This window comes from Nothobranchius furzeri, chromosome 2 (assembly GCF_043380555.1).
Source record: "Nothobranchius furzeri strain GRZ-AD chromosome 2, NfurGRZ-RIMD1, whole genome shotgun sequence".
NCBI classification, from domain to species: domain Eukaryota; kingdom Metazoa; phylum Chordata; class Actinopteri; order Cyprinodontiformes; family Nothobranchiidae; genus Nothobranchius; species Nothobranchius furzeri.
In genome coordinates this window covers 21,414,885-21,429,929 of record NC_091742.1, presented here as the reverse complement: position 1 = coordinate 21,429,929, position 15,045 = coordinate 21,414,885, and the positions used below count along the sequence as shown (strand labels likewise).

General features: G+C 44.3%; 1 protein-coding gene across 1 annotated transcript in view; it reads left to right on the top strand.

Moving 5' to 3' along the window:
* The window catches only part of phip (pleckstrin homology domain interacting protein), a 46,037-nt gene that overhangs the window by 16,554 nt on the left and 14,438 nt on the right, over positions 1 to 15,045 (top strand). The window contains exons 9-28 of the mRNA XM_015948195.3: positions 216 to 316; positions 514 to 584; positions 3,078 to 3,178; positions 5,242 to 5,282; positions 5,817 to 5,915; positions 7,329 to 7,485; positions 7,577 to 7,711; positions 10,634 to 10,762; positions 10,843 to 11,068; positions 11,402 to 11,542; positions 11,631 to 11,814; positions 11,888 to 11,990; positions 12,076 to 12,213; positions 12,312 to 12,409; positions 12,519 to 12,726; positions 12,796 to 12,906; positions 13,096 to 13,203; positions 13,791 to 13,915; positions 14,061 to 14,143; positions 14,233 to 14,344. Coding sequence (XP_015803681.3) covers positions 216 to 316; positions 514 to 584; positions 3,078 to 3,178; positions 5,242 to 5,282; positions 5,817 to 5,915; positions 7,329 to 7,485; positions 7,577 to 7,711; positions 10,634 to 10,762; positions 10,843 to 11,068; positions 11,402 to 11,542; positions 11,631 to 11,814; positions 11,888 to 11,990; positions 12,076 to 12,213; positions 12,312 to 12,409; positions 12,519 to 12,726; positions 12,796 to 12,906; positions 13,096 to 13,203; positions 13,791 to 13,915; positions 14,061 to 14,143; positions 14,233 to 14,344 — 2,471 coding nt within the window. The remainder of the gene's footprint in view (positions 1 to 215; positions 317 to 513; positions 585 to 3,077; positions 3,179 to 5,241; positions 5,283 to 5,816; positions 5,916 to 7,328; positions 7,486 to 7,576; positions 7,712 to 10,633; positions 10,763 to 10,842; positions 11,069 to 11,401; positions 11,543 to 11,630; positions 11,815 to 11,887; positions 11,991 to 12,075; positions 12,214 to 12,311; positions 12,410 to 12,518; positions 12,727 to 12,795; positions 12,907 to 13,095; positions 13,204 to 13,790; positions 13,916 to 14,060; positions 14,144 to 14,232; positions 14,345 to 15,045) is intronic.

Here is a 15,045-nt window from a genome sequence, read left to right as displayed (position 1 = left end):
TCTTGCAGCGCAAGGTTAGAAATTTCCCAAACTTCACCAAATGATGATTTTTTTTAAATATTTTGCACCTGCATATTTTGCACCCTATCTAGACCAATCACCTGAACGTTTTGCTACCCTTTCATCTGTTCACCTATTCTGATCTAAGAGTTTTAGATACTTGATTGAGTTGCTCGCCATTTCCAGCTGTAACCTCTAATTGGTTATGTTTGCAGTTTTCTCCCCTCTGTAGTGGCTCCAAGCGCTACCTGTCCTCCACCGGCGCCGACGGCACCATCTGCTTCTGGCAGTGGGACGCTCACACTCTCAAGTTCGGGTGAGAAAAACACACAAAGCTCCACTTTCACACATTTTGCATCATGGATCCTGCCAGCATGTCATTACTTTTGTCCGTTACCAAGTGAAATTAATACAATTGTGAAATCTATCTTATTTTTGATCACTTATATTTGGCCATAATGGTATTTTATTATGTATTTTGCTTCTGTTTTGTGTGTGTGTGTGTGTGTTCAGTCAAAGGCCCAGTAAATTCACAGAGCGATCCAGACCTGGAGTCCAAATGATCTGCTCCTCCTTCAGTGCAGGTAAACACAAGTCTCCTTTATTTCTAAGTTCAATAATCACCAATAAAAGGGTTTGTTTTGGAAAGGTGAGTCAGATCAGGACAGTCCCTTCCCATGAGCCTCTGGGAGGAATCAAATGTAGGAGGGGGCACAGAATTGAACCAAAACAAGATTAAAACTAGCTATAAACAGAGCAGGACGTAAACGTGAAAGGGAACCCCTCACACTAACCTAATCAACCACCTTTACTGTTTATCCTCAGCGGACAACAGGGCTCACATGTAAAAGTCCACATACATGTAGATAAAATAAATCTCGTATTCTATTACTTTCCTTTCATCGTTTTGATCAGATGATCCAGACCAGACTGTGACTACTGAGCTACTGCAGAAAGACAGAGTGAGACATAATCTTGTTGATTCCCCCCCCCCCCCCCCCCCCACACACACACACACACACCCGAACGAGCATTACTACCACATGACTGCTAACTGGTTACGCCTGATCGGCTCTTTTTCTTTTTGGATCACATCAACCATTAACTGCAGCTCATTTATAACCAAAACCAAAGGAAAACGAATGTGCACGTACAACTGGTTTTAACCGTATGATGTTCTGGTCAACTGGAGCACAATCTAGTCCCTATATGGTTTATTTAGAAAGGTACTATACCGGTGCTTATTTCAGTTCTTACTCTAATTGAAGACAAGTACTTTCTCTTATAAAGATTACTTTTAAAGATGTTTGTTTATGTACTTAGCAGACGCTTTTGTCCAAAGCGTTTTACAAGTGATAATCGGCATGTTGTCCTTGAGGCTAACAACAACAATAACAACAACTTGACGTCAGTCATGGACAGGAGGGAACAAGGAGTGGACAGTAGAGGGGGGACGGGTGCAGGGGGGGTGCTAGAGTAGAAGATGCTCTCTGAAGAGCAGGGTTTTAAGCAGTTTCTTGAAAGTCGAAAAGGAAGCCGCTGTTCTGGTAGTGCTTGGAAGGTCATTCCACATTTGTGGAACGATGCATGAGAAGAGTCTGGAATGTCCTGAGCGTGGTGTAGGCACTGCTAGCCGACGATCCTGTGATGACCGGAGCGGCCGGGCCGAGACGTAAGCCTTTGCAGGAGGATTCAGGTAGATGGGAGCCGTACCATCTCGGACTTTGTATGCTAGTGTTAGCAATTTGAATTTGATGCGTGTTGCTAGCGGTAGCCAGTGGAGCTCAATGAACAGAGGGGTGACATGTGCTCTTTTTGGTTGATTGAAGACCAGACACGCTGGTGCGTTCTGGACCATTTGAAGAGGTCTCACAGTACAGGCTGGAAGACCAGTTAGAAGGGCATTGCAGTAATCGAGGCGCCTAGAATGATGATATTCGGGAGCATTTTTTTCCAAATATCTTGAAATGCTCTTCACATACTGATAGCAACCAATAAATTAAACATTTTGTCAAATTTTTTAAATTTTAATCATGGAGATGAAGTTCATTGTGCCTCAGTAGATATACTGATGTATAGTGTGGGAATTTCTTTTCACCTGCCAACAGTTTGGGCTTCTCACTGAGGCCTTCCTCATGGGCTGTCATCTGCGAGATTGAGGTGTGCCTTTATGTGGGAGAGGTGAGTGGAGTTTTTAGGTCCATGAACACTCCCACATGTGCTTGATGGTGTGGCGTCGGTCGAGGACTGTATCCCAGGTTCTTGAGAGTCCATATTAGGGATACGTACCGTATTTGATACTTTTTAAGGCACCGACCGAATTCCGTGGACCGATTCAGGTGATATGAAACGGTGCCCTGTTTCGGTACCTTATAGACTTCTGTACCTGATTTCCCAAGATGCAGCGCATACGCTAGCGTGCTATGTTGTCTGTCGCTGCAGGCCAACTGTAAACAGAGCAAGCAGCTTGGTAGAAAGAACACTCTCTAAAGTTTGGGTCCACTTTACTAAATGCGATTGGCGACTGGGTGATGATGACATCAACAACGTTCTAAGTGATGGTCTTAATCTGCTCCAGCAGGTAATTAAACTATTTAAGATAACGTTAGCTGATACTTAAGCTTCCGTTGCTATCAGATAGTAGTGCTTTGGCTTCCCCCGTCGAAACCATCGACATATATACTGGACAATGGGTTTCCATAGGCTCCAATAACAAGTTTTTGTGCTAAAATGGGAGGTGGCCACCACCGCCATTTTGACCGTGTCACAGGTTCCGTCAATTCCAGTCAATTCCACAAAAGGGAAGAGAGGAGGAGCTGAGGGTGGGGCTGTAAGGCCGGGATCAACTGACGACACCCGGTCGAACTAGCTACAAGCTAACCTGAAGCTAACACAAAGCATTAAAGGTGCCAATGGCAGGTTGAATTTGTTAAACCTCAGGGAACAAGCATTGTGCATTCCTGTAGTCTTAGGTGAAGGGGGTTGGACCTTTGGATTGTGTATTTTCAAAAAGTAGCTTGTTGAACATCAAGAAAAACATCTACTGCATCAATCTGATGTGTCTTCCTTGTGTCCAGGTGGGATGTTCCTCTCCACGGGAAGCACTGATCACATCATCAGGGTTTACTACTTTGGATCAGGTCAACCAGAGAAAATCTCCGAACTAGAATCCCACACGGTGAGTCGACGTGAACCATCGTCACAACTTATATATTTGCATCCATGTTTCAAAAGATCCATTAAAGTCAGGTGTGACTTCCATCAGAACTGAACGCTCGCATCTTAAAAGCAACAAAATAAAATCTAAAACTAGGGCTGCAACAGCGAATCTGTAAAATCAATTAAAATCGATGAAGAAATGCATTGGCAACTTTTTTTGTGTCTCGCAACCTTTATTTATCAGTCAAGGCACACATCTCATCTATAGGCGGCAGCAGAGCAGACCGAGGCAGATCAGAACAAAAGAGAAAGCCGGTGTTTTGATGAGGAATGACGCACTTAGAACATGGCAGAAGCAGAAAGACCTAAGAAAATAAAAACTTCAAAAGTTTGAGAGCACCTGCAGCATGTGTAAATCAGACACGGCGTGACACGGGAGTGCGACAGTGATGATGCAGCATCTAAACGCAAGCATGTCTGAGCCATCAACGAGGAAGGGGAGAGAGAGCTCCGTGTTCGGCTCAATTGAGGAAAACTATGTTAATTTTTATGGAGTAATACACCCCTAGGCCTGGATTAACCGTAAGCCAGGGCTGTGCATATAAGTCGCACGTGCGATGAACAAAACCAGAGGTGTGGACTCAAGTCACATGACTTGGACTCAAGTCAAAATTTTAATAACTTCTGACTTGACTTCATAAAAACCTATAAAGACTTATGACTTGACTCGGACTTGCATCTGTTGACTTGATGACTTGAGCATATTTGATATTTTAGCACAAAGTGGCACGACATGGACAAAAATCATAAATCATCCTTGGTTGTGGGTTTGATCTTGTTCTGCAGCACTTTGTTTATAATCAAGTTCACTTGCACTTTCTGCTCGTTTGAGCAAATAAATGAAGCTTTAAGAAGTTTTATTTCTGGAATTTATTCATTGTCAAAGTTTCGTCACTAAATTGAAGTTGGACAGATGACTTTATTATGACTTGAAAATTCAAAGTTAAAGGCTTGGACTTGACTTGAACTTCCACAACATTGACTTTGGACTCGACTTAGTTGTCTTTGACTTGGACTTGACTGGAAAGACTTGTGACTTACTTGTGACTTGCAAAGCAGTGACTTGGTCATGCCTCTGGAAAAAAACTGTGCGACAAACAATTTTTAGACGTAGCACTCGTGTGACATCTTTTCAAGTAACTTTTCCCCCCAGAACTTTACAGAACAAATGAATGTTGCTTGTTATTGTGTATGGAAGATGCTTTTTACTGGTGCACAGCGTGCTAATCTAGGTGCTGTGGAGGAAAACCGAGAAACCAGCAAAGATGCAAAGGCAGAAACGGTCCAAAGTTTTGTATCAAAAGTGTAACTACAGGCAGATTAGCTAATGCTAGCCGGTAGCAGGTTCACGATGAAGTGGGTTCCAAACAAACATGATGGTTGTGAAACTAAGAATATCTAAACTCTACAAGTGGAAGAAAAGTCCTCATCATTCTGTTTATTAGATGTCTGCAGCGCTATGGAGCAGAGCCGCTGAATTCAGGTTCGAGTCTGCTCTGCTCAACACCGCTGCAGGATTATGGCAAGCCACTGTAGTATGTAATTCACACGTGTCTATCTTTAAACATAATTTAAACTGGATTATTGCTAACCCGTACATAATAGATATGTCACCATTGAATTTTTAGCAGGAGAAATTAAATGTTGAATGAAATACATTGAATTTTATTGATCATAGTTTAACTATGGATATATTTAGGTGATGGCATGCTTTTTTTTTCGTTTTTCATGCTATTAAACTGTTTTCTAATCATGTTCTGTTGTTAAATAATGTAAAGGAAGGCGAGAAAAAAAATTTCCCAGCAGTTTTAAATTTTCCTGTTTAATCTGATTAATTGATTAATCGAGTCGAGACCCCATCAGATTAATCGATGGTCAAATAATCGTTTGTTGCAGCCCTATCTAAAACACAGAGTGAATTGATCTTGAACTTGTCTTTAGAGACAGACACTATAATTGTGACGGCTACGTGGGCAGCAGAAACGGGCCCGTGTGTTCATTTGTCACGTTGTTTCTGTACAGGACAAAGTCGACAGCATCCAATTTTCCCATTGCAGTGACAGGTGAGTTGACATAGGGTATTTTTTCTTTTGTGTGTGTGTGTGTGTGTGTGTGTGTGTGTGTGTGTGTGTGTGTGTGTGTGTGTGTGTAGCTACATTAGTAAGACTATGGGATTTTTTTAGTATGTGCAACACTGTGTGTGCACTGGCTTTAATGGAACCTCTGGGTGCCACGAGCTGATGGTGTCAGCAGAAACACCACCTTTAGTTAATGTCTGATACATGCTCTAATACACAGTCTCTCTTTCTCTCTCTCTCTCTCTCTCTCTCACACACACACACACACACACACACACACACACATGCTCACACAATGTGTGCTCTGAGTGTTGAACCCTGAATGTGTCTGGATGGAGTTAGCAGAAAAACATGCTCAGCTGTTATTCCCCAGGGTTGCTGTAATCTAAGCACTGAGAAAGACAGACTAAGTGTGCAGAAAGTGAACAGAAATTAGTGTATGCTGCACAAAGCTGCTGTGTTATTATATATAAAGGCTATTTGCATTACTTTGTGCTTTAAAACCTGTTTGTGATGTAGGTTTGTAAGCGGCAGCAGAGATGGCACAGCTCGGATCTGGCAGCTGCAGCCTCAGGGCTGGAAGAGCATCCTGCTGGACATGCAGACCAAATTACCCGGGTATGTGTGAGCCGATGGTCGGCAAAGGGAGTTCAAACAGACCTTGTTGTCCTCAGCAGACTCAGTTTTTCTATGATGCAGCTGTGTTTTTTTACTCTTAATGTAAAACGTGAAGGAAAAGACTCCTGCACTTGCAACACATCCTATACAAAGTTTCAAAGAAATCATCCACATTTTGCTTTTCAGTGGTTAGAAAAGCAACAACAGGATGTGTTTTCTTTATGTTTATTTGGCAGATAGTTAACCTGTAGGGCATGTTGTGATCTGTGGGGGAAACCGGAGTACCCGGAGGAAACCCATACATGCATGAGGAGAACATGCAACTCGTCGCAGAAAGGCCACGGCCGAGTTTTAAACCTGCAGCCTTCTTGCTGCAAGGCAAAGTTTTGATTTATATCTGCAAACTTATTACCTTTAGTCAACCTGATGATATAGAGATACACCAACAGTTGGGTGATGATCAGAAATGACCGATATTTGCGTAATAAATCACTGATTAAACATCTAAACTCATCAAATGTTTTCTCTCATTAGTTTGTGAATGCACCATTGCCAAGCAGCAACATAAAAATCGGACATTGTTCCCCGTCCATGAACTCACCGCTGTCGGCCACTAATCTACGCTAGCAATAACAGACTTTTATGTGCAAGTTTTGATTTAAAAAATGTGTTGATTCTCTTTCCTTCAGATAAATGATCATCAGCAGATCAGACAGACAAGAATCAGAAATTGTTATCGGTTCTCCAAATCAGAATTGGCCCATCTTTTGATGTTCAGACATTCGTCTAACGCTCTGGCATGACAAGTGTGTGTGTGGTATCCAAGGAATGTTGAAGTTCACAGAGAATATTTCTGCCTCTGTTAGAACCGCTGGCGCTAAACTTTCTATGAACGTCTCCATTCTGTCAGCTGAGCCTGAACATGTTTGTATTTGGAGCATAAATGAGCTCACAGTTAGATTCAGAGTCCATCAAAAGTCAACAGTCCTCGGTCCTCGACGCATTCTGTTACCAAAAGTTGCAAATTCAATTCAATTCAATACTTTATTAATCCCAGAGGGAAATTGATTTAATCCCAGAGGGAAATTGATTTAATCCCAGAGGGAAATTGATTTGAAATTCTGCCCACCCAATCCAGATCTCCGGATAGCAACTCGACACAAAAGGTTTAATTCAACATCACTGAAACATTGTTTAAGTTTAGAAGAACTTCATGTTTCTTGGTTAACCAGACAAAATATCTGAGTTTCTGATGGAAAGTGATGTTTTTCCACAGCAAGCTTTTATATTTATTATCAATCTGTATCTAGGAAGGTTCTGGCATCAGATTAGATCTTTAGAGAAATAAATCCCAGACTTAGCTGAACTTTCGGTTATTCACTTCATTAGCTCTTGTCTCTGGCTTGTCTGTAGGAAGTACAACCCCCCTCCGCTGGAGGACAAGGTGACGAAGTTGAAGGTTACCATGGTGGCGTGGGATCGCCATGACAGCACCGTGATCACAGCAGCCAATAACCTGACGCTGAAGGTGTGGAACTCCCTCACCGGGACCTTGGTCCACGTCCTGTTGGTGCGTCCCCACGCTGGAGATCTTAAACACGTCGTCTCAGTTTGTCCTACTGGGACAGCCGTGCTTTAGTCTTCTTGCTGTTTGCTGACAGGGTCACGAGGATGAGGTGTTTGTCCTGGAACCACATCCGTTTGATCCAAGGATCCTGTTCTCGGCCGGGCACGATGGGAATTGTATTGTGTGGGATTTGGCTAGGGGGGCCAAGATCCGATCTTACTTCAACATGGTTAGTGTCTCCTCGTGTCCGCGAGACGATAGTTTCTGTTTCTGCTTTGTTGTTCACAACGAAACACCGTCCAGATTCCTGTAACGGATCTTATGTCTGACGTGTGCTTCGCGTTGAGAGTTTTTAGTGTTTGTTTCACACGTTCCCTTCTCATTCCTTCACTTTTGATGGACATTCTTTCTCCTTCACCCACCTCTGCTCCTCCTCTCTGCTCTCACTACTGTTTCTGCCCCGTCGGGACACACACACACACCAGTCCAGAAGACACTGAACACACTCATCTAGCATGTTAATCATTGTTGTCCTGCACTCGTTTCCGTGGTAACCAAGGGAGTTAATCAAAGACTTTGAGTTCATGAGTCACTGAGGGAAGAGGTCGTTGGGCTTTTTCCTCTCAGGCTGCTGTTTCTGTCGGTTCTGGATTTTTCAGGCTCACTTTTTCGTTTTTTAATCTTCATTTTTTAAATTATGGTCTTTTCTATCATTATTTTTCATTTTTATAGTTCTTGTGAAGCGCCTCATGATTTTTATTACAAAATCTGTTCTTCTTCACAGTTTGGTGTTGGTCCAGATTTCAGTTGGTTCTGGAGCTCAGACACACACACACACACACACTTGTATTTATGTGTTTGTGTGGACATTCATTTTAGTGACTCCGCTATGTCGAACCCATACCCTAACTCGAACCCTAACCAATGGGGTTCTATTCCTAACCCTAATCTAAACTAAAAGCTAATTCACACCATACCTCTAAAACCAAGGTTTAGGGTGCTTAGCATTGTGTGGACCAGCTAAATGTCCTCACAGTGCAGGTTAAAGTTAAAGTGTGTCCACTTAAACCTATAATGACAGGTACACACACACACACACACACCAGAACAAAGTAGACATATGAGACGTAGAGCGTGACCAGAAAGGATTCAGAGAGGACGTGATTTAGCTGAACACCTCTAACATGAGTGCTTCTTTTCTTAGAGGACGGTTGTTTTGACTCTGACATCATGACTTCCTTCCGGTTCTCACGCCGAGCCTCCGGTCTACTAATGTTCCGGTCATTTTAGCACAAAAAGGAACAAACTGAAGATACATAGAAACAGTGTTTCTGAAACCTTTTTCTTTGTCATGTGTAAGCTCTGCATTGTTTCCAGACGTCTTCATCCACTAAAATACTAAAACAATGAGCTGGTTTCTTTAGGTCCATGCAACAGAAAAATAAACTATTTAAAATTTAACATCTTCTGAATAGATTTTCTGTTTGACCAGTTTGTCGTTGTTTGACTTCTATAATCCGAGTTTTCTGCAGATGAATGCAAAAATACGTGTCCCCCATAATTTGTTTCTTATTATTACAGTTCTAAGGGCTAAGACTGATTTCTGAGTCCTGCTGATTTCACAGCTCTAAATAACAGACTTTGTTTCAGGGTTGTCACGGTGTGAAAATGTAACCGCACGGTTATTGTGACCAAAATTATCACGCTTTTTGGTATTTTCGCGGTATTTTTTAAAGGTGTTACCTTTTCAGACAACTAAATAAACCCTGTATATCAGGAAAATGTGTCTAAATTTTGCCTAAAATGTGTTATTTTGTAATTATGTTGTTTATTTGTTTACATTTTTCTCCTTTAGTCTTTAAAATACCAATATTTGCCCATAACTTCTTATTTTTTGTCTGTTTGATGTCATCATTTTAAAAATATTAGATCAGATGATACTCAGTACTCAAGTAGCCTTTAGATACTTTTTTTTACCCTTACTTGAGTAATAAACCCTATATCAGGAAAATATCGCCCTCGGTTTGTGTCCTTCCAGTGAGCTTTGCAGATGTGGGAAAATGTCATCAGGCAGTAATCATTGTTAAATTCATAATTATTCTCGGAGAGAGACCAACTCTTATCTGTCCCTGGGAGCCCCGTAATGCATAGCGTCATTTCAACATGGCGGTGTCCGCGACACGGTTTATATGCAGGTAGCGGCGCTGCGGCTGCTTTATATAGCGACTCGTTGCATTCTCCCTCAACCCAAATCCTCGGATCACGAATTTTAGCTAAAGCGCTAACGTTAGCTTGCCTTGCGTCGACTGTAGAGTTGTGGGTGATGGTCACGCAGATGTGTCATGAGATTTGAAGCGTTGCTGCCGTTCACAGACACTTTTTCTGCACGTGCTGCAAACAGGATAGCCGTCTTCTAGAAACTATCCCTCGGCATTCTTCAAATATCCAAAAGATGCCCGTACTTCCCACTTTGTCTTCTTTGAGGGATAATAAATGTCCTGAGCGCTGCCGTCTCCTCCTGTGGCCATTATTTCAGCTTTAGCTTCAAGAAAGTTTTGGTTGTAAACAACTTAAGTGCGCATGTGCCGCCGGCAACTTCAGCAGATGATACGGTGGATGGTAAGGGTCACCGCGCCTACACCGCAGCCACGGTAATCCACCGAGATAATATAGTTTTTGAAAAACAAGACGATTATTATTATTGTCAACTTTTTTTTACCGGGGTTTACCGCTGCACCGGTTACCGTGACAACCCTACTTTGTTTCATGTCGCCTGCAGCCGGATTCTTTTCTTCCTGTCTGTTCAACATGGGGTCAAAGGTCAGGATAGAGATGGTTCAGGGGTAGACAGCTGCATGACGCTCACCTGTCAATCAGAATCATTTATCTTTTTGATTTTCTACCAAAGTTTCAGTTTCTGCGCAGGAGACAAATTTAGAGGATTGGAGATTATTCAGCTTTCCTCACCGTCGTTCGTGACTCACTGGGACTTTTGTTGGGACTGAACCAGTGTTACTGGTCAAAGTGTTCTTTGTGTCCATTCTTGTGTGCATCTTTCTCCTGGTTGAGTTGTCCGTGTCTTCAAACTGTTGCAGCTCTCCTAAATGTCTCCTACTGACACTGATTTATCTGCCCCCCGCCGTGTGGACAGATCGAGGGTCAAGGACACGGCGCGTTATTCGACTGCAAATGCAGTCCTGATGGGCAGCACTTTGCAGCCACTGACTCCCATGGTCACCTGCTCATCTTTGGCTTTGGCTCCAGCAGCAAGTATGATAGGGTAAGCCAACACACACACACACACACACACACAAACACACACACACACTCATGTAGTAACACTCCCTAAACCCATTTCAGATAGCGGATCAGATGTTCTTTCATACCGACTACCGGCCGCTGATCCGGGACGCCAACAACTACGTGCTGGACGAGCAGACCCAGCAGGCGCCGCACCTCATGCCCCCTCCTTTCCTGGTGGACGTGGACGGGAACCCTCACCCCCCAAGATACCAGAGACTGGTGCCAGGGAGGGCAGGCTGCAGGGATGAGCAGCTGATTCCTCAGATGGGCGTCACTTCCTCAGGTACGCTGGCTGAGCTCCAACATTTTTTGTAATGTTCTAAAAGCACAAATCACAGTTCTGCTTCGCCCTCGTCTGCTCTAGCTCTTCTGGTCAGCTTGGAGGTGATAGTGTTGTCTTCTCGCTTATCACAGCTCATCGGTGGTGATCAGAAAGCTTTCAGAGAGCCTAACGAGAGGTTTTTAATGAAGCCAAATAAAATCAGTCTTAATAAAGACGGTTTAAAATAAACGCATAGACAGAAACGGTCAACAGATGATGGGAAACCTCAGTAGGATACAGTCAAGTTCTGTTTCCTATGAGTTAATGATGGTGTGACTTTTCTCTGCCTGTCAGGCCTGAACCAGGTGGTGAGTGAGCAGGCGGTGGATGGTTCCAGTCCGCTGGACACCATGATCCAGAGGCTTCAGCAGGAGCAGGACCAGAGGCTGGGGGCCAGTGACGCTTCTGCTGCAGCAAACACCAGGTCCAGCAGAGGTAGCGCTCATGGAGTTCATCTCATAGTAATTATTACATCCGTGACAAGGATACGGAGCCTTGTCTTCACTGACATTTCTGTCTGTAGGATCTGTTGGGTCGCCCACAGAAGTACACTCCCCTCCTAACGTCGGCCTCCGACGCAGCGGGCAGATCGAAGGAGTCCGCCAGATGCACAGCAACGCCCCTCGCAGCCAGATGGCCACAGAGGGAGACCTGGTGGCCTGGAGCCGCAGGGTGCTGGTCCCTGAGCTGGAGGACGCCTTTGTCAGGTAACCCCCCCCTTTCAACATTTACCTCCAAAACCAGAGAAGATGTCACTCACGAGCCTTCTGCTCTGTTCAGGAGACAGGTGACCTGGCGCGAGGCTAAAGGAGAGGAGGAGATCAACATTTATCAGTCAGAGAGGAGGAGACGCACTCTCCACTCACTCCCCAAGGAGAGCAGGGTACAGGAGTCCCACCCGTTCCAGGACGCAGCATCTTGTAAACATGCCGTTACACTCGCCACTCTCTCTCTCTCTGCTTACGAAGGCTCATCCAACGCCAGAGAGCGCCGTCGACGAGGGGAGGAGGAGTCAGGGGAACCACGGTTACCAGACCCGTGCCGCCATGGAGGAGACGAGCCGTCAGAGCGCTGAGGCTGCAGACGATGACGAAAGCACCTCAGAGGTAGGCGGAAGATCCCCATCTTTTTCATTTGTCCTTTTTAGTACGATTTATAAATGTATTATTTTTTATTTATTTATTGTGTTTGTTTTTATTTCTAGGGAGAAGCGGAGGTACGGCAGATTAATGGATACTCATCGGAGGAAGAAAAGGAGGAGGAGGAGAAGGAGCCCTGGCCGGATGACCACAGCAGTTCCAGGTATTCCCCATTTTCCCAAACACACACTTCTCCTCTCTTTGCTGATGTTTTAGGGAGACTCCTTCAGCCGTTCCATAAAATAAGTGTTTTCTGCTCTTTTCTGTCGCAGCGACTACTCCAGCGATTACTCCGACTGGACGGCCGACGCGGGGATCAATCTGGAACCCCCCAAGAAGAGCGTGAAAGTCAAGAAGAAGAGCAGCGGCTCTGAGGAGGATGGAGAGAAGAAGAGGGAGGGGAAGAAAGAGAAGAAGAAAGACAAAGCAGACAAAGATGGTTCACCGCCAAAGAAGAAAATGCCAAAGGAGAAGAGGAAGGTTTGTCTCATCATTAATTTGTATTTCCTGCAGGATCGGGACGTTTCTGAAGCGGCGTTTGTGTTTCAGAGGGCTGAGTTTGAGGAGGAGGGGCTAACCTTGGAGGAATGGCTTCCCTCTGCCTGGATCACAGACACGATCCCCCGGAGGTGTCCCTACATTCCTCAGATGGGAGACGAGGTATACACACCATCACAGCGTCGTCATCTCGAGTGTGTTTCATATTTCCAAAAGTTTGCTCCCAGACCAGATGTTTCATTGTGGTTTAACACCTCAGACACGTAGAACACGAGACAAACTGTTCTCCTAGAGGTTTTTTAAAGGCACAACCTGCAGTTCAAGCCCGTCCACGGATGTCTCTGTCTGCAGTTGTACTACTTCCGCCAGGGTCACGAAGCGTACGTGGAAATGGCCAAGCAAAAAAAGATCTTCAGCATCAATCCCAAGAAACAGCCCTGGCACAAGATGGAGCTACGGGTGAGACGATGGTTCTGATCCGATTGAAATGTCTCTCCTTCTGATCTTTGCTTCCTTTGGCTGTGAGGCTGACACGTCTCGTTAAAAAAAGGTCCACGAGGAAAATATTAAGATAAAAGTTTCTGGAAATTGCTGCAAATATTTATTTTTACTGGTGTCAAACATCTCAAAGGCTTCCTGCTGTTCCTCCTGCATCACAAACGGATGCTGTCGATGTTAAAATATCATTCTAGACTAGAACATAAAAGTACACATGGAAAAATAAAGATTAGGGTTCCGGTTTTACATCAGAAGGAAAAGGTTTAACATCGTCTTTATCTTTTATCCGTTTACTTTCAGCAGTCAGAACATAGCAGGAAAATGGCTTTTTCCTTCAACTCGACACAAAACTAAAAACACACATTACTGTTAGCTGGGGTCTTGGATTCTATTCACAATCTAGAGGACTCGAGACCTGTAGAAAACACCAAAGATTTGGAGTTTTAACGCTGTTTTACTTCATTTGGCCAAATGCAGCATGTTTTCTAGTTCTTCTAAAAGGTGTTGGTGTTTTTTTCTGATTTCTGTGTAATGTTCATGTCACTCAGGAGCAAGAGTTGATGAAGATCGTTGGCATCAAGTATGAGGTGGGCTTGCCCACGCTGTGCTGCCTGAAACTGGCTTTTTTGGACCCCGACTCGGGGAAGCTAACAGGGGGCTCCTTCTCTATGAAGTAAGTGATGGCCTGCACCGTGAGGTTAAAAATAATTCATACTCAAGTTGGAACACTAAATCCTGCTGCTACTGAGAAGCAGACGTTAGCTACTGATGAACTAACACCGTAAATGTGACTGGTGTGTGAAACCGCCTCCTTGCAGATACCACGACATGCCGGATGTTATCGACTTCCTTGTGCTGCGGCAGCAGTTTGACAATGCTCGTAGGAGGCAGTGGGCTATAGGTCAGATCTGGTCCCTTCACCATGAGCAGCACTAAATATTAAACCTCTTCTCTGGTAAAACGCTATAGTGTGTGTGTGTGTGTGTACAGGTGACAGGTTTCGGTCAGTGATTGATGATGCCTGGTGGTTTGGGACCATTGAGAGCCAAGAGCCCTACCAGAACCAGTACCCTGACAGCTTGTTCCAGTGCTACAACGTCTGGTACGACCACAGCTCGGCTCCGGTCTGAATCACAGTAACCAGTCTCAGTAGTATTTGATCTAAGGAGATTTGTTACCTTCAACTCTGATTGAAAAATGTCTCCCTCAGTAAAGCCGGGCGTGCACTGTGCCACTTTTTCACTTTTTTGAGCCGATTTTCCAGTCGTGCGAGAATCCACGAGATCGGGGCGAGTTTTGCGCCGAGCGGTCGTGTAGTGTACAGGGGGCTACGAGAGGCGATTAACACCACGTGACCAGCTGCCGATCAGCAATCGTGAGCTTGCACGGTCTTCTGGCGTGTTTGATATTTTGCTCGTTCCTCGTGAGGGTATCGCACTGACCCAAAAAGTACCAGAACCGCTCACGGCGCTTGCGCAATCATACATCAACACCGCTATTTCCCTAATAACACACGTTGTTTGTTTTAATTTCTACACGTTTTTTTACTCACAAAGATTGTCAAGAAAGCATGTTTGTCGTGTTCATGTCAAATTAAACTGATCACAAAACACAGATTTACTTTCTTTATTTCGTTTTCCTCGTCCAACCCCCATAAACCCCTGTGTGTCCTCCTGCAGCACTCCCGAAGGACAACAGGCAAAACAAGACAAAAAAGTCTGACGTGTTGGGTAAAAGCTGCTATTTTTAGCATATTTTTAGGGCCGACGTGTTGCTACCAGACGTAGAGTGTGAGCAGTCAGG